This window comes from Empidonax traillii, unplaced genomic scaffold (genome assembly GCF_003031625.1).
Source record: "Empidonax traillii isolate 1590-97213 ecotype Southwest subspecies unplaced genomic scaffold, ASM303162v1 scaffold320:size708019, whole genome shotgun sequence".
NCBI lineage: Eukaryota > Metazoa > Chordata > Aves > Passeriformes > Tyrannidae > Empidonax > Empidonax traillii.
The window spans coordinates 423672-449257 of NW_020955513.1; the positions used below are offsets into that span (position 1 = coordinate 423672).

Consider the following 25586-nt stretch of genomic DNA (forward strand, 5'->3'; position numbering starts at 1 on the left):
CCACAGTTACTGGCTACACTGAAAAAGATTTTATGAAGAAAAACAACAGATATGACAAATTCCAACAGAAATCAGATTCCAAATATGAACAGCATGCATAACCACAGCTGAATCCAGCATTTGCTTAATTCACCAGGGATGGTCTGAGACATCTTTTATCCTTTATATTCAACTCAAACTAGGCATGCTAGCAAAACCCCATTAATCTGTTTCATGAGTCATAGGCATCTTTGTTCTGTGCACTTCGCTGACAGTTTCCTTTATCTGAGGGTGGAGAATGTGCTTTGTATGAAGTTTCAATTTGTGTGTAAGTTCTCTGGCAGAGTGCATGTGTCCTACACAAGAGACTGTTTTCCTGTACCACATATTGCTACAGCTGAAATAAAGTAAAAATCTCAAGCAGGAAACCCCTTAATAAGAACAACAGAGTTGTGCTTCCTAGAGTTCCTATTGCGCATTTACGTTCCCACTGTAATTCCTGTTTCTCTTTTCTCAGTCTTTGCAAAGAAATGGAAATAACTGAGCAGGCCTTTGGTGGCTTGGTTTTTAACATACAGGCCAGACAGTTGTATTTAACAAAAAAGTAAGTAAATCTAGCAACACTGTTTGCTTGTTGGATCATCAATACAGTGATTGGGGTTGGGAAGTAAGTTATGATGAGATTTTTGACAGTAGAAAGCAGCTTTCTGTGGAAAAAGAATGCCTACACAGTTTGGAGGGGATCAGATTTCAGTTCACTGCTACTCCTCTTGACTTTTCCAGGAAAAGCAGGCATTTCTGAGACATTCCCAAATAATAACATACTTTTGAGGATGTATAGTTAATTATTTTCTTCCATTCTTTCATTCTCTACTAAGGAGTGTTTCTGGGCTCTAAAATAGCTCCACACAAAATTAATGCTGTTGAATTAATGAATGTCTGCAAGCCAAGTGCCTGAGAATTTGATCAAGTGATCAAGTGTTGATTTTTACCGTCCCATATGATCAGATAGAACACTTGAAAAAGGCTGTCAACATAAATGATGTAAATTGAACTTAAGTAAATATAAGCAGTATTAGATTTTATATATGTATCAAATTAGTCGCGTGTATCAATCTCACCTTTTAGACATGTAAAATCCTTTATATCATTATACAAATGCATCACTGAATAAATGCTGATAGCAGGGGATAAGACAATTTGTGATATGCTGTGAATTACACTGATAATTAAACATACCTGGAAACTCACAGGAAACTTCAAGAGTTTTATAAACAAAATTTAAAAGTTATATAAATTATTGTTTGTAAATAAAGGCAAAGAGGCATGTGCAAGAACAGCATAAACTTGACATTCAGCTGTTGCCAAATCTGGTGTGCTGAGCTGATGTTTTCCTTAAATCCCATTGTGTTGAGTTTAAAAAGTCCACTGCAAAAGCACTGAGCGAGAACAGAACTTGACAGGTCAGATGCATTTTTGTCCATTGCTTCACCCTCCTCATGCATCCTTTCCTGCCCAGCATTACTTCTGAGGCAGGAAATTCATTACCATAGGCCAAATAGAGAAGCAAAGCTTGATTTTCCTTCTCATTATCCAGCTTTAAGATGTGAGCACTAAGGCCAGTGAGTAGAGTTAATGCAGCAGAGAAGAATACTGTGAATCTGGAATTGTTTCAAGACTTTTTCAGCTGTGCATAAGACAGATCCTTCTAACTGCCTCATCTCTGTGCTGTCTTCAGAAAAGAGAGTGGGCTAGGAAGCTATTGTAGAGAGTGGCTGGCAGAGCGAGGAGGAGACTTTTGTACAAAGCTAAGCCTCTGAAAATCAATGGATTGTTGTTGTTGCTATATCAGAGAAACAACACGTTGAAAACATCTGGGTTTTTTTCTGGTAGTGTCAATTTTGTGATGCCAAATCCCTCCAGCACCAGAATGTAACACAGCTGAAACTCAGTGTTGTGTGCGCTCCTGCTGTCACAACCTCTGCAAAGATGTTGCAATAAAGCTTTGGTCAGTTTTTCAGCTGAGATCATTTCAGCTGAGAAGGCTGAAATATAGCCTTCCTGGTTCTGTATCCAGGAAGACAAAATAATGTTTATGCCACCTGTGATCTGCTCAACTCATCCACTGCACTTGCATTGGCTGTAGCCAAGGATTGCACCAGGAACATTTTAGTTTGTTAAAATAATCAGAGCTAAATTTTGGAAGTTTCAAGGGTGTCGGTCCACTTGTAAAGCTATGGAAAGCAACTAGATAAAGAAAGTCTGGTGTTTCAAGATCAGAGACCAGGAATAGAAACAGAAATCTCAGTTCCTAAGCTCCCTATTTTCATCACTAAACAATCACTGTCTTTGCTCAAAATACGGAAAGTTCTTTTTAGAACCTTTACATAAATCCAAAATAATTTTGTGCATTCTGTACTCTAATATAAAGGCAGTGGATGTCTATAGGACTTGGCTACTTTAATTATAAAAGGACAGCTCATTCCCCGCAATCACACGCCCTCACGGAATATTCTCAGAGAGAGGTTAAGTGCATCTTTCTCTACCTTTCTGTAATGCTCATCTAAACCGCAGGCCAGAGCTATCCCCAGTGTCCCATTACACGGCAGTGTCCTACAGGAACCCATGCTAGCAGGATGCATGTATAGGGAAGGGACTGAAGTGGCAAATGTATACTTGTCACACAAAGCATAGATGTATACACACCATCAGTCCTTACTAATGATCAGGAAGAAAGTAATAATAGACTTCCATAGTATTTTGTACCTTTAAAAAGATTCTCACTGACACACATAGCAGTAGATGTCAAGTAGAACTGAGGACCATCTATAGTAAAATACATAATTATGGTAGAAATGCCCTGGACAGATCCATAAACTTTACTGCCCTTCTGAGACACTTGATACGATCAACTGATACATTCTACTTTCTTAGCTGGTCTTAAAGTACTGAAGTCTGTCACTCAAAAGAGTGCAGCCTGGAGCATAACAAGCCATCCTAGTCATTAGAGTTTGACCTGGTTTTGCACGAGAAATGAGATGCAACATAGTCAGTAGCAATGCAAGACCTCATTAATACACACTTGTGCTTTTGGTCCCCCTTCCACATCTGAAACCACTATGCAGTTTTAGCTTCTTTTAAATCTTGGCAAGCATAAAGCTTCAGATTTTACATTACAAGGCTGCAGGGGAACACTCTCCAGTAAGTCTTAATTTCAGTGTGGTCTCCCCTCTGACTCCACAGTACCAGATGTAGCTGGGGGTGCTTAAAACTAAAGCCATGGTGAATTCCTTTGCTGCCTCCTGCCTAGTGCTCTCAGGAGACAGCAAGGGCAGACTTAAATGACTTTTCCAATTACCAAGATGCAGAAGACAAGGCAACAAAATGGAATAGTATATGGGAAAAGAAGGTGAAGCAATGGTAAGAATGGCCAACAGTAATAACTCTGACATTTCTGAAAATGGCAATAACAAGCCCCACATGTGAAAATCTGGCTGCATTAGGACCAGTAAGACCTCGCTGCAATTCCTCACTCTGATCCCCCCCTCAAAAAAAAAAAAAATGGCAGGAGGATTTGCTGTCATTTGTTCTAGCTTTCTGATAGCACTCTGGCCACTTAGGAAAACAGCAGTGTAAAAAGAAATGAGTCAGAAAAATGGATGTGGGAATGACAAATGCATGAGCTATTTTTCTCAAGTAACACTTGCTTTCCACATTTCTTAAATTCTATGGAGAAGTTAATCACAGCTAGTGTTCCCAAGGCAGGAACAGTTATGCTAGCTTGTTTTATGAACTCAAATTTTATGTGTTCAAATGGAAAATGCTGTATTGTTTGACTTTTCCTAAACTACCCAGACAGGAAAAGGGGGTGTTTCAGCTCTGTGGTTTGTATTTCACCTACATGCCATTTTGCCTTGTACTTAATTTTGCAATGCAGTAAAAAAAAAAATAGACAATCAAGAACATTATAATTTTGCTTTATCAAGTTGCATTTTATTTTTTTCTTTAGATAATAAGAGAAAAATATTAGAAAAATACAGTTGTGAATGTTCTTGCTCAGGATTACAGTATAGATCTGCCTTCCCAGATCCCAGCATTAACCAAAAACCAACATATAAATATGTAAATTTTTATTCATAAGATGTACTTTAGGAAATAATAAAAGTGAACTTGAATTAGGCTTACTAAGTGCCTTTCTCTTATAGATGGTTTTTTATTCCCACAAAAGCAGAAAAGCAAAAGGGGAAAGGAAGTAAATAATTAATAAAGAATTGGAGGAAAACACTATTTCCCTAGGTAGTATGGAAAAAAACAGTCCACAGTGTTATTCCTGACCTTCAACTGACTTTAAATCACTAGTTTCGGGAAAAAATAAATAAATAAATAAATAAATAAATAAACCACCAAAACAAACAAACAAAAAAACCCCAAACCAAACCAAAAACAAATTACAAAGATGAATCAAATTATTAATTTGTGAAGTAAACTATCACTCACTGCCAATTGAAACATGGAATAATTTAAACTGCTTCTGATTTCTTCTCAGTTGGACCACAACATCAACAACTCCTCAAGTTTCTGCCTTTCCACCCAAACAAGTATCGAGGTTTCCCTATCAGTACACCCTTCTTTCCATCACTGCCCTACAGATGGCTGCAAGGTAAAGGATACTAAGAGTCATCTTTTGGGAACAAAACTCAGGAAATCAGCTTTTTTTCCACAAACAAAATGCACAAGGACAGCCATTTCTGAGTCAAGATCCAAAAAAAGCTCTACAGGCTGAGGAGGGAACCTCGTGAGCTGGCTAATTGGCATAATTGAGCACAAAGATGCAAACTGTCATCTGCTCCTAAACAAATCACAAAATAAACCACAGAAAAGATCCTAAAGCAGGAAATCCAGCCCAGGAAATGATTCTTTAAAGAAGAATTTTTAAGTTTTTCAAAGGGAAATAAGATTATTGGTTTCCTACCCACCTTTTCAAGCACCCACTCATTAGGAGGGCATTTGACTATTTGGATTAGTTTGTTCCTCAGACCATGCATGACCTAGCAATGTGTTTGGTTCTCCTGTGTGTGGAAGGAGGTTGATTCTGGGTATTCCCATACTTAAAGCATTCCAAGTTTTTCGCTGCCATGATTTTGCACATATAGCTATGTCTTTTCTAGAGCTGACAGTGTACTAAATGTCTACCTGTCTTAGTACACAGGCATCAAATTGAGCGTGTTTCTATAGACATGCATGACTTAGTCACTTGAGTATCTTTTGGTCACTCAGTCCACAGCCAGGCTCTGCAAAGACAGAGGCCACTGTCTTTCAAACTACACTTGAAAGCATAAATTTAAAAGCTTTAATCATAGAATGGTTTAGGTTGGAAGGAATCTTAAAAATCATCCAGTTCCAACCCCTTGCAGTGGGCAGGGACACCTTCTACTACATCAGATTCCTCTAGACCACCCCTTGTCCTCTCATTTACAATCCCTGATAAAGAGTTCCTCCCCATCTTTCCTGTAGGGCCCTTTAATGCCAAGGGCAACAACAGTACACTTCATAACATACTGGAGCAGCTGCAACACACGACTAAAATAGTTTATGCCTGTCTTAGGCCGTAGATGGCTGAAGTTGCCAACAGCATTTGCCACAGCATCTTAATGAAGGATTCTTATATGGAAATCTAAGCAAGAAATACAGAGATGTTTTTGTTTTATCTGTGGAGCTTAAAAGATTTTGCCCCGATGTGATGCATCTTGCGTGCATATACAAAAATCATTATGAACAAAATACCTTCACAACCAACTGCTAAATTCTTTCTGTGTTTGTCAGAGCTGCTGGCCTCTGTCAAGAATCCAGCTACACCCTCATGGTGATTACAACACTGAGCAGTCACCCACCCCAGGCTACATAACAGAGGTGGAAATAAAGAAGACAATAAACCATAGAAGAATAATTAGCTTTTATGAAGTCTTAACTTTCTTCCTTGTTCTGAATCAGTTGTTTCTAACCTGAGCCATCAGCACAGCACATAACCTGGGGCTGTGTCTTTGGACTGAAATTCCTAAACCCTGGTCATCTTAGAGTTCATAACAGCCCCTTAAAACCAACTGGTCCAGAGCATGTCCCTGGTGTAGGTCGCCTTTTGGTTCAGACTGCAAGAGGCTTCACCTCAGGTCAGAGGGCATGCAGGAAAGCAAGCCCTAGCAAGCCGTAGTCTCACCGTGCTACATTCCTGAGACAAGGAAAAGAAGGGGAACACGTATGACTGCTTCCTTCCATTCTTACAGGAAAGATGTTTTAGGAAACTTGATTGTTTACGAAACAATGATACATGCAGACTTCAGCTTAAAAGGAAGCTTTTCAAGAATAGAAAAGCCTTTGGCCTTTTTTTACTGTCTAGACAACGTCAGTACTGGGAGTACCACAAATATCACACTGTTGCTGAATATGAAGGCATTCCAACTTTGTTTTACTTCTTGTGAATATAACACGTTATGAAAGTGAGCTATTTTTACTTTGAGGAGAAAATACAAGTAGGAACAAAAGTATTGAATAGCATATGTTTAGATAATATGGCAAATGACAACAGTACCTAAACAACTAAAACTTATACTCACATGTTCTAGTTTTATAGAATATAACACCTCCAAATTTTGTCAGCAGTGCCAAAACCACATTCATTTAGACTTGGAAGGACGCAGCTCAATCAAACCATATAAACTGAATGTAGCACTTACCAGTTCAAGAACTGCTTCAATCACTTTTCTCTTTCTTTTCTCTCTGAATAGCAGTCAAGCAAAATTTCGCATAAGGGAAAATAATATACAAAACTACCATTAAGTTATCATTTTAAAATTGCTTTGCTCTTAGAAGAAAAAGACAGAAAAAAAAATTGGACATCACAGGTTTTTCAAAAGGAACAAACATTTCATTACTAATAAGGTTATTTTGCCAAAAACAGAGGAAAGGTATTCTAGATTTTCTTTTCAGTAAGTCAAATATTTACATTAAAATAAAAGTGACTTAAAATATTAAAAACAAAGTTTCATGGTGAAATACAGAGATATGAGAAACAGGTTTCAAAAGGTATATAGTGACTCATGAAACCTGAATCTCGGCAGTTAAATTACAAAGACAAGTTGACACACTTAGCATAAAATAGAAATGTTACTAGAGGAATCAAGAGCTCCTATTCTGCAGAAGACCTACTCTACTTTTCCTGGAAAAGTTTACACCATAGCATACCTTACAAGGTAAAAAAAAACCCAAACAACAAAAACAAAAACACAAAACCCCAAAAGAAAAACAAAAAACCAACAAACAAAAAACAACAAACAAAAAACCTACTTTTCACTATAATTAATAAGCCTGTGTAGAGGTCTATACCATATACCACTACTACCAGACTGCTTTCACCATTTATACTAGACTACATATTTCTCGCTCATAATGTTATGAAGAAAAACTGTTATAAATGGCTCTCTAGACGGCAAAGAAACCTCAACTTAAAAGAATTCACTGAAGATACTATAGTCTAATGAAATAGGAATTAAAGAAAATATAAATGTTAAGGGTTGTTGCTGTAGGCTTTATTCTTTTGAAAGGGATTCTGCAAGAAATAAATATTTTTCTGTTTCTAATAAAATCCAACAACATAAAAAAAAATTCCTATAAGAGATGTAAGTTATTTCATTAATCAATAAGCTGCATTTTCTATTGTGGAACTAAGCTTTGATGGCATCCATGTAATTTAAAATATAGGTACTTCATAAACAACTTTTCACCTAGTGTCTCATCAAATGTAGATGAGCTTGCAGAAAAATGATCTATAAAATTGATAGTTAACAAGAGATAAAAATCAACAAAACAAAGTACAAAGCTATGTGGGGAGAATCTGAAAAGGAAACAATACTCAAGATGATAATTATAGTAGGAGAAATCTCTACAGTAGTAGAAATGGGATGAGCTTTAAAGGAGATTGGCTGTCAGTTGCCAAAGACCTTGGTGCTGTACTACCCCAGCCAGCGCTGTAAGTGGTGTAGGCATACTGCAATAATTGCTGATACTGGAGGGAACAAGTGGTACCAATAGAGGGGATGTTTACCTCAGGAAAAGCTGAGTGTGGTAAGGACTAGGGAATTGCCTTTTCCAGAAGTTCTTCAGGATCTCCTGAAAAAACTCCTTTCTGAAACAATCGTTGTTATCAAGCAGGCTGGTTGTAGAGGAATCCAGTTTGTTTCCTTGGGAAGGAACCCTTGGGCTACAGTGCCTCCATGTCTTTTCTGCCCTGCAAAGTAGAGAGCATCAGAAAATAGCACCCAACAGGGGAGCCAGCAGAGATTCTGGAGCCTCTTTGGACTCTGGGTTATTCTAAATATACCCTTAGAACTGGAAATACTACTGTTGCTTCTTAAAACAAAACAAAACAAAACACAATCAAAAGCCAAAAGAAACCCAACCCCAACAAAAAACATAACAAAACAAAAATCAAACAATCCTGATGTAGTTTTATAATTTTTGACCAAAGATCAAATGGGGTTAACTATGTTTTTAACATATTATTTATATTCAATCCTTTAAAAAAAAAAATCGTGATTTTATTGACTGACTATACCATATCTGTTTGTTTGTGGCCCTAAAACTTCAGGTTGTTGCTAAAATTTTAGGCTTACTTACAGAAGACTTTGCCAGTGGAACTAGCCCCTTCTCACAGCTCAAGATGAAAACATTGGGAGAAAATAAGTTGTCACATGTTTGACTTTTATTTAAAATACACACAAATGTAAAACTTTATATCCTCACATCAAAAAGAAACATAAAGATGAGAGCCCATGCTTCAGTAAATGCCATGATAGAAACCAGTGCTGAAACCCTGCCCTTCAGTTGGATTTCTGATTGAGTAAAAAACATAGGATACACTTATGGCAAATACTCTTCCAAAACATGCTGTTAGATAAAGCCACATCCTCAACACACCCAAATATACTCCTTACATGTGAGTGTGTTCTTAGCCTCACAAACATTGCACCTGAAATATAGTCATTGCAGAGTATTGCCAAAATCTTGTGAATAAATAAAAGTAAAAAAGACAACATAATTTCCAGGGTAATTGTCCTCATACCAATTTTTAACAATAACAGAATGTGTGTACATCAAAGAATAGCTTGCCAATACCACCCATTTCCTTTCTTTTTTTTCCCTGATGCTATCTTTCCCCATCTGCTTCACCATCCACTGGCAGTGGCTGTGGCCTTCTGATTCCAAAAAGTGTCCTAGAGGGTCAGGTTGGTAAGATTTTAACTGCTCCATGAAGACCTGTATTTTAGCAAATAAAAATCTATTTGTCTTTCCTTTGCTTCTTTGAACATCTGGACAGCTATGATGTTTCCAGTACGGTTGAAAACTCATAGGTAAAAGGGGAAAAGTTTTTCTGAGGCAGGAAAAGAGCTACAAGGACCTTATGTCAGAAGAGGAATTAGAGGAAACTGAGAAGAAAGAGCACTTATCTTTTTGAACTTTGTAGCTTGCAGAAAGCTCTTCAGCTGTGCACATCACTGAGCTTGTTCAAGTTTGAACAGTTTCACCTGGGTTTACAACTTCCAGCCTTCATTGTGATGCTGTATGTCACATTTTTCTTCAGGCCGAACCACAGACCACGCACATCTTTTAAAGTTCCTGCTCTTTAGGAGTAAATCTTAAGGTAACCTTTTCTCCTTCCAAGGCATCTTCAGATCAGGCAAATGCCCAAGCTATCTGCAGAGGCTTCCTGGTAGAGGCTATGGGCAGGACAGAGACAGAGTGAAAGACCTGCTAGGACAACCATTGCAGGCTGGGCAAGCCAAAGATAGGTGCTGCTGGAAGAAGGGGGTCTCAGATTATGAGTATTTTTCATACAATCAGATAAACATAAATAATAAATAATTATTACTAATAATTTATTACTAAATTATTTTGATTTTTAGAGTTGAGTTGGCCTTACATGTGAAACACTAAAGCCTGGATTTCTTTTTCCAATCAAAGTCCGCCCATAGAAGAGATGGTAATCACAAATAAGGAAACTCATTTTCACAAAATGTCGGTGAGATCTTCAGATCAAAAGGTTAGCAAGATTGAAAAAAAAAAAAAAAAACCACCAGATATTTATAAGTCTGGACAATTTATTAGCTTTAGAGTTGCCATGGCTAGCTAACTGTATCCCTGCCTCAAGGATCGAACCAAGTGGAAAACAAAAGCTCTAGTACAAAGCACAGTTATCTCACATCTGTTCTAACAGGAGGTTGATTTTACCTCATCTGAATAAGGCAGCTTTGATGAACACTAATTTTGGCAACAGGAAGCAACAGTGCCCTGATCTGACACAGTAATGTCAGTGAGATAAACGTTTTCTCTGTTAGTTCTGCAGTTCTTGGGTGGGGGTAGTGGTTTAGTATGATGTGATTAAAAGAGTGTGCTGTACTCTGAGGAGTACCAATTCTTGTTCTTTTTGGCAAGAGAGCAACTTCTTAGGTGATGCTTAACAACAGTTATAAACAAACATTCGCTTACAGGACATCCTTTGAGCAACATTAGTAATTTCCTGGGTATACGTACATAAATGTAATGGAAAGATCCATACTGCTGGATTACACAGTGCATGTGCACATATCCAATATTACCTTCTAGGCTTGGGAAAAAAGGAAGCTGTTAACCATGTACTGCTGACTTCAATACTACTCATGCAAATCTCAGATGTTTTAATGGAAAAGATTATCTTTAATTTAAAACACAGCATAATTTTAAGATTAAGTGTGTTTATTACTACAGTTAAACTCTTTATTGCTTTTGGGTAAACCTAAAAATTACTTGACTAGTCACTGTCAAAAAAGAAAAAAAAATAATACCATCAATTTATGAACTGGTGACAGTGATTTGCTAACTCTATGACATTCCACTTTTCCAGCTGGGAAGGTTCTACAAATGCCAAAGAACAGGTATAGACCTCTCTGAGGAAGGTGTAGGCCTATGACCTCTGAATCAGTTGCACAGCATCAGTTACCTTCTGAATTGCATGCTGTGTGCCACTGAACCTCTTATTATCCAGTCAATAACCAGCACACGTCTGGAAAGTGAAAAACCAAAATCTGGGAGTAGTGCATTTGTCATACTTGCCCCCAAGCAGAGCTCAGCACAAGTGTCAATACAGTTCTGACCATGACCTGTAGCAGCAGCGCTCCAAACTCTCTCTACCACACTTGGGCACAGACTGGACCTCAACAGAAGGCATTCTGTTCACGGCACAAAATGGCCATTGGAAAGGGATTTATGGGAAATCAGGATCTTTAACTTCAGGTCTTCCCGCAGCGCTGTAGTGCACTCAGGTTTACATTTGCACCTGTCAGCCATGGGACAGGGCAGCATCGCTTGCAAATACAAAACTCAAAGCTATTTTACCCCGTCTGACTAGAGAAAAAGCAAGTCTGCCATAGGCAGGATTATTAGGTGCCCTGGTGCGTTTCGTGTTGGGTGATTTTTCCTGCAGAAAAACAACGAAAGAGAGTGCCTGGGTGAAGACAGCGCAGCGGTGCCTAAGCGTGCATCTCTGCTGTTAAAACCTGTGGCCAAAGTTTAGCTCCGTAGCGCCCTTTCGGAGCCTCCCTTGGCTCGCAGGCAGGCTGCACGGCAGCGGGCAGGGCTGAGCAGCACTCCGAAGCGGCTTCTCCATTCCGCCGGTTCCGGGAGGGCTCGGCCCGGCCCACACGGGAAACCCATCTCGCGGGCTCAGCCCGGCGGCGGACAGGGCTATCCCACGGCCGCGGCTGGACGAGGTGCCCGCGGGGCGGCCGCGCCCTGCTCGACAGCGCGGCGGGCCCGGGGCGTGTTCCGGGCGGTGCCGCAGCCCCGGGGCGGTGCCGCCCGCGGGCCTGGCGGGAGCAGCTGCGGCGGGAGCGGCTGTCAGGGTGCGGGCAGAGTTTGTGTGTGCTTGTGGGGCAGGCAGCCATGCGGCGCTGGAGGCTCCTTCTCTTCCCCGTGCTCCTCGCCGTGCTGGTCCCCGTCAGAGGTGAGCAGGGCCGGGCGGGGAGCGATCCTGCCGCGGATGGGCTGGGGAGAGAGGCAGGGAGCGCTCCCCTGCCTTCCGTCCCCGGGCCGGGGCCGAGCGCTGCGGCTCCGCACGGAGTCGCGGTGAGTGGGGATCGGAGCGGTCCCGGGACGGGAGAGAGCCGGGCGGGTCCCCGGCTACCCGTGCCTGTCCGGGGCAGGGAAGCGGCTCTCTCTTACTCCAGCCTTTTTTTTTTTTCCTTTTCTTTTTCTCCCCCCCCCCCCCCCCCCCCATCCCATTTAACTAACTGGAAAAGCATGCCTGAGTTTTCTGCCGGCCCCTCCGCACTGGGAACCCTGCCTGGTGTTTAATCTGCGGTGAATACGTGGTCCTTACCCCAGTAGTGCCCTTGGGTGCAGGGGGGTCCTCGAAGGAGGCTGGGAGGGGGGTTCAGAGCTGCGGGAAGCTCGGCTGGAGCGCGGCTTCCATTTTAGGAAAGAAAGCGGAGTTACGGCGGTCCCAGGGCATCGGAGAGTTACTCACCAGAAAATCTGCCGTCACACGATAACCTTTAAAAAAATTACTGTGGCAAAACCGCGGGCTAAAACACACTGGTGTATTTTTTGCTAAGCTTCTTGTTGCTTCAGTGTGTGTCAGGGACGATTTTGTTGAACCCTGATCAAAAAAGCACGTATGTAATAGCGCGTTGGTGTTTGGTAAAAGGAAACATTGGGCTGAGGGAGGGGGAGGAGAAAAGTAGCGAAGTCCCTAATACAAGTTTTTTTCAGGAGGAAAACTGCTAAACTGGAATATGCAGTGCAAACTGTCATTTCCCATTAATGTAACTTTTTTTCTAAGAGATTTCTTTCTTCTTTTACTATGTTAATAAGCATGCTTGGTGCTATGCCTAGATATTTTCTTTCGAGTGTTTTGTAAAAGCAGCACTTCAGATCTTAGAGATCTGTCTCTTCATTTTAAAGGAGACCGAAAAATACTTGTTCCTTACTTTGCCTGGAAGCTGTAGATAATGCATACAGATGCCAGATAAGCAGTTTGGCATAAAGCCTGCTTGAATTCAATTCTGCTGTGTCCCTATTGTGGTTTTGACTCCTTGGTTAGTAAAGCTGAGTTCTTGCAATAATAGTAAAATTTTACTGTAACCACCTTTAAAACTAACAGATCATTCAGACTGCTAATATTTATCATCTTACTACTTGTGTGGAAAAGTCTCTCCTCTACATCTGCAAGCAGTCCTCACAGTCATGGACAGCAAAATCTTTGCTATGATGCTGTTAAGATGTGGAAGTATTTAGGGTCACCCAGAAAATAATCTTTCTAAATTTTTTGCAAAGACGTTTGGAGGCTAAAAGACACTGTCTGGTTTCTGCTTCACTAGAGGGAAGGTGCACAAAAACTGCCTTCAGGGGTTTTGTTTAGAATTCTGTGTGGAAAAAAATACTACATTTTGAACAGATTGCTTTTACAAAGCTGGTTAATTTATATGGGTACTCATTAATGCCAGTAATATGAACTGAGTAGATCAGTTATAATTAGTGTGGACACTTTTTCCTTAAAAATATGTAAGAATTTGAGAACTGCTGAGAATGTCAGCCTGGGGAGGGTGGGGCCCCCCAGGGGAATTTCAGATCTGTGGTGGTGCAGTCTTAAATGACAGTAAACTCAGAACCTGAATTACATACTTTTGAAAAACTTAATTTCACTGTCAGTTGGCTGGCTGTAGTCTGAATGTGCAGAACTGCTGTAAAAAGTTAAGGATCTTTTTAAGTAGCTCAGCAGTTGTGTGACTGTGTGGAGATGACTGGTTTCACTGTGACTGCCTGCTTTCGTGATTCAATTAGATGAATCTACTCCAGTCTAGTAACTTCTTACGGGATCATCCATTTTATGCATGTGAAAGCTGTTAGTGTTAAATCAATATTCAACATATCACAAGGATTTGAATGTATTATTAAGCAAGGGTGAACTTCATTATTTGAGCTTGCTTAGAGGAAGAGCTCACGATTTTAATCTCAAAACTGGTAACGTGTTCAAGTATTGTCTCATTTGCCAAGTCTGAACTCTGCAAGTCTGTCAAAGCTGGAATTTAGATACCATTGAGGCTGTAGCCAGAGAAAGGTCGAATGTGAGTTTTCATACATTGGTTTCTGTGGATAGTCTGACACCTTGCCCCTGGTAAGAAGTGGGATCTTTCTGTTTCCTCCTGTGTTTGGTCTGCTGCCCATCTGGGCCTGCAATGAGATGATTCATCTTGATAAGTCAGCAGATGACTAATCTGTTGCATTGATTTTGCTCTGCAGAGTGTTTGATGGGCGTTGGTGCCTGCAGAAGGGAGTGGCAGGGCCAAGCATGGGAGAGTGGAAATGAGGTGGGGACACAGGAGGAGAGGGCGGGAGGCTTCCAGCTGTGACTGACCGTGAGGTGTGAGACTGATTCAGTGATTCAGCGATCTTACACCTGCAAAACCACCAGGTTAGCCTAGCATCTAATTTGACTAGTAATCCTGGTTTTCAAAATACAACCAAAAAGAAGTATTAGGCAGCATGACTTCTGTACAATTCATATGAAAAGTACAGCAGAAGAAGAATTAAAAAAATCCGTGCATGTTTCTCCATACATGCACTGAAGGATCTCAGAGGTCTAAACCAACCTAAATGGTTCTGTGTGATTCTGCATATGATGAGTAGCAAAAAACTGCTGCATGTAGACACAAGGCTGAAAAGTCTCCCTTATCTGCTGCAGAAAGATTAAGGCATGAAAAGCTATTTTACTGAGGTTATAGAGTTTGGAGAGGGGGATATATGGTTTAAGTATCTGTTGCAAGAATTGAGTAGAGCTTGTTGATTGAAACACAGTTGTCAAAGGAACAGTTACGGTTGTGAACACCCCTATGAGAGCAAAGTACATGCTGGAGACTGAGGTATCTATGTTGTAAGATCAGTAGCCTAGGGTGAATTGCAGGAGGGCCCTTCTTTGTAAGACTACTGTAATTAGAAGGCTCTGAGGAAAGGGAAGGAAACACTTGTGCTCCTGACTTGTTGAGGCAAGTCAATGTTGAGAGAAATGACCAGTTGGATGAAAGATGGTGACATGATTCTGTCTGTATTCTAGATGGAGCTTTCAGCTAGGGCAGGGAGGTGCTGCAGGACTCCTGGAGACTGAGCTCCGCTTTTTGGTCTCTGGAGTTGTTTGGCTTTTAAATCTAATTAAAACAAACAAGCAAACAAAAAAAACCGAAAAAAAACCTAACAAGCTGCCACAAAACTTTCAGCTGAACAATTTCAGTGGCAATGCTGGACTGGATGCATGGCAGCATGAACATTAAAAGTGCAGCAGATGTTTCTCCATCTTTATGTTTTCTCTAATTTGAAAAGCTTGAGGCTTTTTTTTTTAATGTGGTGTTATTTATATAAAATGGCCACTGCTACATCAAAATGTCACTGCAGCAATCCTTAAGCTTTCCATAGTTACAGTGATTTAGCTTGGCAAAAGTTAAGTGTGACTCAAGCTACTGCCATCCAGCCAAGACCAATTTCAATATTTTCCTGATGTTACTCTGGTGCATGTGATGGGTTTGCCTGCGCTTGAGAAAGGACTCTGCTTTAACTCTTGCTATCTTGAACTTCTCTTTGCAAACACCTTTTATTTCATCAGGTGACAGCTGTGTTGATAAAATGCAATAATAATAGGAGTCATTAGTTAAGATCATCTTGCCAGGGGCATTCCTCTTTCTTCTGGCTGAACTGCTTTTCCATGCTCCAGCACAGGAATCGACTCTTCCCTATTTTAATTTTAAGCTAAGCACCCCTACTCATTCTGTTTTGGCTTCCCTGATTTTCACTGCAGGTTATGCTCAGCCCATCCCCTGCTCCTTCATCGAGGAGACATGCAGAGCAAGAAGGTTGTATGCCTAATGGCTTCTCTCTGCTGTTCCTCCATGCTTCCTGCTGATTTTCCTCCAGTCCTCTTTGCTTCTCAGTGTCCCTCCCTCTGTGAGGGTCTTTATGGTCCCTGAGGGTTGTCACTGCTCTGGTGTGGCTCGTCCTGGTGTGAGTGGCCCACAGTTACAGTCCCTCAGGGGTGTCCTTGCTGCAGTATCTCAGGGAGATATCCTACTGGGATGGAACCTCTACTGCCCAGAGCACATCTCCAGCCATGTGTTCCCTCAGCAGTCTCTCGAATCATCTCTGCGTGTGTGTCCTGTGTCTGCTGGCTGATACTCTTTATCTGTGCTCAGGCAGGAATACTCTGTGCTCCTCTGACCAACTGAAGGTTTGGTGTGCACTGTTGGTGTCAGTGCCAACATGACATGACTATAGATGGCACAGAGCAGTTCATGGCCTCTTCCCATGAAGCCCTCTGAAGTCCCTGCGCAGTTCATGCTCCATACTTTCACAGAATTGTTGAAAAGAATCACAGAACAGTTTGGGTTGGAAGGGACCTTAAAGATCATCTAGTTGCAATCCCGTGCCATGGGCAGGGACACCTCCCATTAGACCAGGTTGCTCAAAGTCCCATCCAACCTGGCCTTGAATACTACCAGGGATAAGGCATCCATGCAACATGTTCTTGATCACCATGTACCTAGGAAGTGTTTGGACATACATCTTGTCTTCAGATACCTACATCTTGTGTTTCCAAAACACATGGCATAGTTTATAAAGTAAATTAAGCTTATTTATGGTATGTAACAGCACATATCTAATTTTCTTTACTACTTTTTCAAAGGCCACCTAGTAGATAATTCCTGGTCCTCATTCCTTAGGGTTTTCAGTTGCTGCAGAATAGACACAACATTGTGTTTCAATCCTGGTGTCCCCAGGGGCTGGCTGGTATTTTGTTACCCAGTTGAAATTGGGATAAATGGCTCACTGCAGGGCTCCTATGATGGGTTCCTACTTTTAGTTAGCTAGCTTCCTCCCAGCTTCATAGAGGTCACATTCCCTCTTCCTAGAGTGCAATTTTAGGTAAGCCGTTACACTGTTCTACCTTTCCAAATTCCTGGGGGTAGAAAGGAATATGATACACCTACTCTGCTCCACAATCTTCCCCTCATTCTTGGACAGTTGTGGTTTTGAAATGGCTACTGTTATGTGAGACTAGCCAAGGCTGCATTCCATCATGCCAGCATATATGTACGTGTGTTCCACTTAGCATGCTCCCACAATTTATTTCCAAATAATAAAACTTCTAGCAATCCCTTTCTGCTGCAAGGACACAGCTCCTGCTGGTGTTGCTGAAGAGAAGGGATCTGATCTACTTACCAGGCTTCCTCAAACTTGCCTTTCTTCCACTACAAGTAGCGTTCTTCCTTCATAATTTTCATGCATGTCTTACTATTTCATGGATCTCACACTGCCTAGTTGCCTGTACTATGGCTTCCTGAGACAAGTCTAATCTGTGTTCTCTGCCCCAGTACATGAGCAGAAGTTCCGTGGGCCTACCTGGCTTTCCTTTGTGCCCCCATCCTAAACCTCTGCTGGCAAGTTGAGCTAACTGGTCAGCCTGGTTATGTTTCTTTAATTGCCTTTCAATTTCAAATATGCTTATTCACACTTTTATGTTCAAGTAGATGTTTCTCTGAGTAGCCATTGTATTACTTTCCATTCTTCTGACGCTGAAAGTTGTTTTCCTCACTGATGATGGTTATCGTGATTCCAATCTGAGTAATTTCTGCACTGCATTAGTGACCTTAGGAGTCTGTGCATATGTGTTCTCAGAGCCAGTGGTGTTCCTGAGCATGTTCCAAGGGGACTCCAAAGGCCATTACTTCTGCAAACTCATGGCAGCCTCTTCAGCATATAACTTGTCGTAATCTGGGGCAATTCAAAGCCAGAGGAGCTCATCTTTCTTCATGTTGTTGGTTTGCTTGCCTCAGACTAATCAGTTCAAGTTGGGAAAATATGGTGCCCATTACTTAGTACTGTTTTTGAGAGTTTTTCCTTTAATCAATATCATCAATACAGTGCAAAAATTTTCTAGAGACGTTGCCTTAAAGTTTTGTGGGTGATACCATGGCAGATGGTAGAGCTGTGTTTCCACCCTTTGCAACAGCCAGTTCCACATGTTGCACACCATTCCAGGTGAAAGCAATTGGGTTCTTGCTTCCTCAGTGAGAAGGACTGAAAACAATGCATTTACAGCAACAGTTGTAACATACCAGCTATATTTCTTGGCTTCTGGCTCATGCAAGAGCTGTAGCATACCTGGAATTCCAGCTTTTAATGCAGCAGCTGCATCATTCAAAGCTCTGACATCTGCTGTTAACTGCAGGTACGCTTCTGGACAGGCTGAATAAGACTGTTGTAAAATAAATGTGTTTTGAGTCTCTCTCCTCTTGTTTTTCTGGGGAATCAGTTGCTAATTACTTTTTAAATCTCACCAGTGTCCCCTAATCAGTTCAGTACCTCTTTCAGCAAATTATTCACATTACTGGGTAAGAACATCTGGGTCTGAGTGCCTGCAGCATTGCTGGGGTCAGTAAGAGTCCTGTAGCTGGTTCCTTCCAGTACAAAGCACACTGCCTATACCAAAAGCCTAATGCCTTCCTGCCTCATCTGTCTGTCTGCGGTGGTCAAGAATGTCAAGCCCAAGAAGGGCAGGGCTGTAGGGGCAGTGGCAACAGGTAGGGGTTACCAATCTTGTCTATTCAAACTGAGACTCCTTTCCACTAGGGGTAGGCATGTGTCTTCCCCACTTCCTCTGTGAGTAACTACTCATTTATCACTGCTACACAAGGGCAGTAAGATGTGCTGAGCACCCGTATCCATTAGGACACGATGGAGACAGGGCCAAGGAGTGCCTGGCTGCCTTACTCAGCCCAATAATGTAGTTATCTGTACCTGCTGCTAGTGCAGTGAATTCAGATGGATTGTCTGAACAATGTACATTCCAGAGACTGTGGCAGGAGAAGGCAGTGGTTGAACTGAGCTCCAACTCTGTCCCGTGCTCACAACTCCTCAGGCAGCAATGCGGCATTTCTGAAGGGCCTTCCATGCAACTTGATCATAAGCTCTCTTTTTCCATTTAGGAGCATCCATAAGTCCCAGCAGCTGTGACAGGGGCATACAGAATTCCTGTTCTTTTCAGGCATTTTCCCCCAAGATTTGCCGTACTGAGGAAGTCTCTATATTGTCCCTGACCTTGCTGTTAATCCTATGGCATGTTCCCCCCAATTGTACCTAGGATGTAAATCCTTGGTCAGCAGGGGTCCCACCATGTTATCAGCCTCTGCTACCTAGATCCTGCAAATTATTCCCAACGCAGGAAAACAGTGTTACAGCTAGTGTGCCTTGCCCTTGGCCTTTCTGTCTGTATTTTATCAGCTACTGCAGAAGGCCTCTGTGCTGCCTTGCAGAAGCACATAGTGCCAGCAACAGCACTGAGACATCTTCTCTGCAAACTTGAAATCAGTACTGCAAAACGAAGTGTTTGGAAGGTTATTTGGTACATACAAACTAGTTTTAGTTTGCTTTTTAATTAAAAAAAATTAATTTTATTTCTCTATATGCCTGCAAATTCTTGTCTGGGAAAGATTTCTCTGCTCGATGCAGGAAATTTGTTGCCTGCTGCAACAGGTACATTTCTCACCTGTTGAAATTAAAAATGTTGTGATACTCATCACAAATTCCGTTTCAGCTGGTTTAGTTTCTGCATTTGATGTGATTGTGGAGCCCAGAATAATAGGATCCAGAAGATTTTCTGCAAAGGATTCCAAAAAGTCATGAGACAGATTCCTTTGACAGTCCAAGAACTTATTTCTTTGTGGAGTAAGGCCTGTTTGCAGTGGTTTGACTAAATATTGAACAGTTTTTCTAAATATAGAACAGTTCCTTTAAAATACAAAGTGAACGTGTCAAATGCAGGGATCATTCAAGCATGTTCTGGGAAAAAAATAATTTTGAAAGAAAACACGTTTTAAGTCAGGTCTGATCACACAACATTATTGGCTGCATAACAAATGCATTTGGCTTACTTTATACAGATTTCCGTCATTGGCAAGGTATCCACATACCAGAAACATATAAGAAATGTCATCTTTAACAGTACTTACAAAAGGAAATCCCCTTGACTGAAGCAGCTGCTGGTTAACTGCAGATGTTAATTTGCTCTACTTTTCCCATAGCTTGTGTCCTGTAAAACTTCCATTGGATCTCTACTTGCTTCAAAATTTTTCACAGGAAATGTGAAAAATACATTTCTTGATGTATGTACATTTCTGGATGTATGTAAAGTAACCATAAAGCTCATTTCACTTTGACCTAAAGAGTTTTAATAAGGTAAAATCAAACATTGCTTTTAAGATAGCAGTCTTTCTTTCATCACGTGAATGTTATCACTCAGGATAAAAGTTAATCTTTCTGTGAAATAGAAGTTCTTTTTGATTAAACACCTACCAGTCTAATTGGTTAAAATCTGATTTTAATTATAAAACTTTCTTTGTATGCTTTTTTGCTTAACTGCAGAAAAATGCTGCTTGTATATTTTCTGTTTGTGAAGAAATCCAGTATTCTGAGGAAAAAAATATAAAGTGAAAAATTGGTAAACTCTGATATTTCTGGGAAAGCCAATCCTGCAAGTCTGGTATACCTTGCGGTATTGGTAGTATTACTGTTTTTATAACTGCCACACAAATACTGCATTTTAAAGCTTTTCTGTCTGGAAAAAGCCGAGTATTTAGACTTACATTTTACCACTTGTTTGTTCCCCGGGATTTGGAGGAAAATATTGAACCTTTGTGAAGAGGAAAGGAGTAGTGGTGATAGTAGTCGTAGTAGTGGTAGCAAGATGTAGTGAATTAAAAATAAGTGAGGCAAATGTGTCGGGTAGTATCCAGTGTTTATTAGAGGTGATGCTATTGTTGGACGAAACAGGGAGCTCTGGAGTCACACAAGTCCTTGTTAAATTTAGAAACGAAGTTTCAGGAAAAGCTTTGGGGGAAGGGTTTGGAGTAGGCTACGTGGAAAGCTTTTAGATAAGGCAATTTTTTTCTATATTTTGTATCTTTATCTTTCAGTCTGCTGATTCTTCCCTCACCTGCAGCTATCCATACCTGTCTGTATTTTTCCTCTTCAATGCCAGAAGTGTCTGCCTGCCTGCTGCTGTTTCTCAGTACATCCTGGATGCAATCTTGCGATTGGATCCTAGATTCAGTGGTTACTTCACCTCTATTCTCTGCTCTCTTCCTCTCCAGCTGTTGCAAATGGTTATAGCGACATCTCTTCTTCAGGTCTTGTCTTAGCCAGCAAGTTTTCAATCTGATTTACAATATCTCTTTCCTCCCCCATTCTCAAAACCTTCCAGCTTTCCTTTATGCTCTCTTGGCCTTCTGTAAAGGTCAGCTCTTTTCTGGGCATTCTTAGCAGAGATGTGGATTTTTTTTCCCCTAAAACTTCAGGCAAGAGCTGTCGTTCTGAAGCTCGTGGCTGTAGTGAGATGACAAATCCTCTGCATCTACACTTATCTCTCCCTCTCTGTCTTTCTCTTCCCTGCCCACTGCTGCTTTCCCTTGGTTGTTGTCAGTGCATTATTGTCCTGACTCCACTGCCAGTCCTATGCCCAGACACAGCTCCCTTCAGCTTGCAATTCTTACGTGTCCTGCAGAGAGGTTTTCCATCCATTTGTATTGCTTTCCTGTGGTGCTCCGTGAAAGGAGTAAATTTCTAATAAATGAGTAAATTTCTAGTGCAGACTGGAGTCCGGCATTTAGAAGGTGATACAGAATTCAAGTGGAGATGATGAAATTATTTCTTAGAGTGGACATGGAGAATTCTTGATAAAGGTTTTGTCTAAATATAACAGAAGTACTTTCACAAGAGGCACTTGAACCAGAAATGCTTACAGTTTCACTGTGAATGCATTCCAGATGTTTTGCTGAGCACATGAACACATTGAAACTGCTTAGAACATAGCCCCTGTAGAAAAGGGAGGATTTGCTATTTTCCTCAAGTAATGTAGGATGGCAAGTTAAAACTTGCAACCTCTGACAAAACCTATGCCACAATTCTGGCTTGCCATCTCTCTGTGGCTGCTACTTAGTGGAATGGTAATTAATCTATTTATTTTATCTGTCTGGTTTGGGCAACTAAAACTAGTCGCACTGACCTGGGTGCATGGATGTCTTTCAGAAATATTTTTTTGGTTGTAATTTTGCATACGCAATAGAAAGTTGTTTGAAGTAGAAAAGATGAACCTTCTGCTGCAGTGTTCCACATTGCCCAGAGCAGCAGGCTGCTGTCACGTCACACGTCCTGTGGCTGAAGCTGTTGTGCCCACTTCGAAACCACTGCTGTTGTGGTGTGATGGAGCATAAGCTGTGAAATCCTGGCTCACTAGATTGTCACATAATGCAATCTGAATTAGTACCTTAATAGTAAATACTTGTAGGAAGAAAAGTCTCACTGTTGCTACTGAAACATGTCGATGCTTATTTTGAGTAGAACAGTAGGTTTTCTTATAAAATGAGCTGACTAGTACCAGAAATGGTTCAGTCTTAGAGCAACAGATTAAAATTTGATTTGAATCATTACAAACACTGTACTGAGTCTGGTTTCCTCTACTCCCTGCCTTCCCCACAGGAAACCGCCAGCAAGACCCAAAGTCTTCCTCTTCTTACTTTTTGCGAAAGATGTAGCAGCTTTTTTTCAAGTACACAGATTGAAAAGCCTGAAAAATCTTTTTAGCCGTAGCTGAACAAACCATAATGAAAAAAATCTAGAAAAGCGAAGTCAATTTTACTGTTTAGGTAATGTTTTTGGATAGATTACAGAATTTGTTTGGACTTTACTATTAGTATACAAATTATATTGAATCGGTAAGGCTTCTGGTGAGGAAGGTGAAAGAAACAAGCTGTGAAATTAAATGTCAGCTTAGAAGTATCACAGACATAAAACAGTCCTTCTTACTAGATGTCCCCATTTCAGTGCACTGCTGTAAAAATAATAGTATTGATCTGCTTCTGCGTGCATTGCAAGTGTACATTTCAAATAACTTTTATTTTAAAGAAGGAATTTATAAATGTAAATCCAAGTTGTATTTACTTGTTCAACGTAAATTATAATTTAACTTTTTTTTTCCCTTAATCATGGTGAGGATTATATACCAGTAAAACAGTTGAGGTTTTGGAGCCAGTGCATATTTTTACCCAGTGCCTGCCAGATCACAAATTCTGGTTTTGTAGTACTTCCTCCTTTCTCGTGGTAAAATTTTACCATCTTTCATCTAGTGCAGGCCTCCCTAACCTTTCAGCACCGGAGCCTTGCTGCTGCACTTGCCTTTTCCTCTGAGCCCCTCTGGGAGTCCTCTTCCTTCCATCCTGCCTTGCCAAGAGGCTATCAGAGATGTAGAGTGTGAGCAAATAAGGATGCAGACAAAAGAAAATACTGTTGTTTCCTGACCATTTGTTGGGGAAGGGAAGCCTTCAATCTTACATACTTTATCGCTGTGTAAAGTGTTTTACTGGATTGGAATAAGCAGAAAAAGCACGCAGCTCTTGAAGTTGTGGCTCAAGAGATCACACAATTGCCCTGAAAGCACTTCTGCCTTTCTCTTCACAAGGCTGAGCAGGGTACTGAGCTGTAGAAATGCATATAGAGGTCTTCAGTGCAAAGAGGAGAATGTTGTTATCTGAGAAGAAGCTGTCTAGGTAAACTTCAGGTGATAAAATAGCATTAAGTTGTTTGATGTCAGTTGTTGTTACTTTCAGGAGAACCAGTGATTTTATTAAATTGTACAGTAGAGAAGAGGTTGCAACCTGCTTGAATAAAACAGTTTTCTTAAACTGGAAAGTAATCCTTTGATTAAACACTGTTGTGGTCTTCCCAGTGTATATGACTGTTAATTTTTGGTGCTGGCTGCAATTTGGATTGTTATCTTGGTGAGGCTTAATGTTCATGAATCTGTTCATGAAGGCCAGAGCACTGAGTGTTTGAAGGATCTTGAATGCATGCCCCTTTCCAGCCCTACCATCTCCTCTGGTGCCCATCTTAGTGCCCTCAGTGTGTGTGTTGCTGTGCACTGACTAGTTTTGACTGCTTGTGATGTGGCTGCTGTTTTGATGTACACACTTCAGCGCGAAAGGCTTCATGGATGTGAGTCAGCTGCAGAAAGGTTCCTGTCAGAACTACTGAAGTTATTTCTAGATGTAAGTGCAGAAATCCTGGAGAAGTAACTAGATTCTTTGGCACTGGAAGAGGGAGAGGTGCTGACAATACTGACTTTGACCTCTGGAGAATGTTATGAAAATTTGCAACAGGCCCTTGCCTATTGAAGAGGGAAGCTAGGGTGCAAAATACAGAGTTAGAAGGGTAAATACTTCTTTATGCACACGAGGCATCCTAGCCAAATTGGGGCACCCCAGTGTGGTTTTACACAGGGTTCTTGTAGCTTTCAAATGTTCAAGTATAAGAAAATTTGATTAGTCACTGACATCCACAGTACTGAATACTAATCATAGTAATCTTTTGCAAAGCACCTGTATTTCTTGTTGCTTTTCAACTTATATAGACATTCTTGAAGTCAGACTCACTTTAGTTTCTTTTCGATGATGCCAGCAAATGATGGGAGGGTTTCAAAGAGGTGTTAGAGGGGCTAGGATGCTGTTATTATATTGTTTGTTCAGACATATATTTTATCCTTCATGGACAACTCTAAGCTTCCAAGATATAAAGTTATTATTTACAGGGCTGAGCTGTCCTTTGATTTCTCTTAGATAAGGATGAACAACACCCAAGTCTTCAGTAAAATTCCACTGCTTTGCTGCATTGCAATGTATAATGTGAACTAATATACATTAACAAAGTTAATATACTTTAATACTACAAAGACTGATTGATGTAATAGTTAAGGAAGAGATCTTACATAACAAATAAATGTGAGCCTGGCATCAAGAATGCACCTGCTTATGGAAATTTAGGCTATGTGAGTAGTAGCTGCAAGGCTTGTCAGCTTTGTGAAAGCTTAAAGTCCTGTCTCTTGAGCAACCTAAACTTTGAAGCTGTAGACTGTGAGCAACATGTACTTAAAGACTTTGGGATTCTTAGATTTATAAAAAATGAGCTACTGACATTTCTTGTGCTAGGGCAGAATTTCAAAAGGGGCTGAATGCAAAGTAGCTGCACAGTGCCTGCTTGATCTTGGTGAGATTTGAGAACAAGTTTTCCTAAGACTGCTTCAGACCTTCTGGCACAGGTTTCTCAAGAGGCAGTGGTGAGCATCAGAGGTGTGTTGGACCACTGTTAGCGTCCCTAGGGGAATAGTGATTATGTTGAGACCTGGGAAGAGGGTCAGGATTACTCCTTGCCTGCTCCAGGGGCCAAAGGACAGGGCTGGCTTCTGCAGGTGCTCTGGTGATGCAAGAGAACGCAGTGGCAGTAGTGGCCCCAGGGCTGGCCTTGCTGACGTCAAGTAACTTCTATGCTTAATGTGTAGAGTGACATCATTGTAGTTTAGGGATGCTATGAGAAAGGATGCCAGGAACTCAAGACCAGTTACCTAGAAGGGTGCAAGGGTGCAAGGACCAAACATACAGAATTTAAATAGCCTAAAGTGAGGCAATATTTGTGGCTTTTTTCAAGGCTAT

The 25586-nt window shown here is 40.9% G+C and overlaps 1 protein-coding gene across 2 annotated transcripts in view; it reads left to right on the plus strand.

Annotated features, from left to right (window-relative positions):
- Window positions 1-11872: 11872 nt before the first annotated feature.
- The window catches only part of CD99 (CD99 molecule (Xg blood group)), a 30813-nt gene continuing 17099 nt past the window's right edge, over window positions 11873-25586 (plus strand). For both annotated transcript variants that reach the window (XM_027891349.1, XM_027891350.1), the window contains exon 1: window positions 11873-12010. In XM_027891349.1, coding sequence (XP_027747150.1) covers window positions 11950-12010 — 61 coding nt within the window. In that variant the 5' untranslated portion in view covers window positions 11873-11949. The remainder of the gene's footprint in view (window positions 12011-25586) is intronic.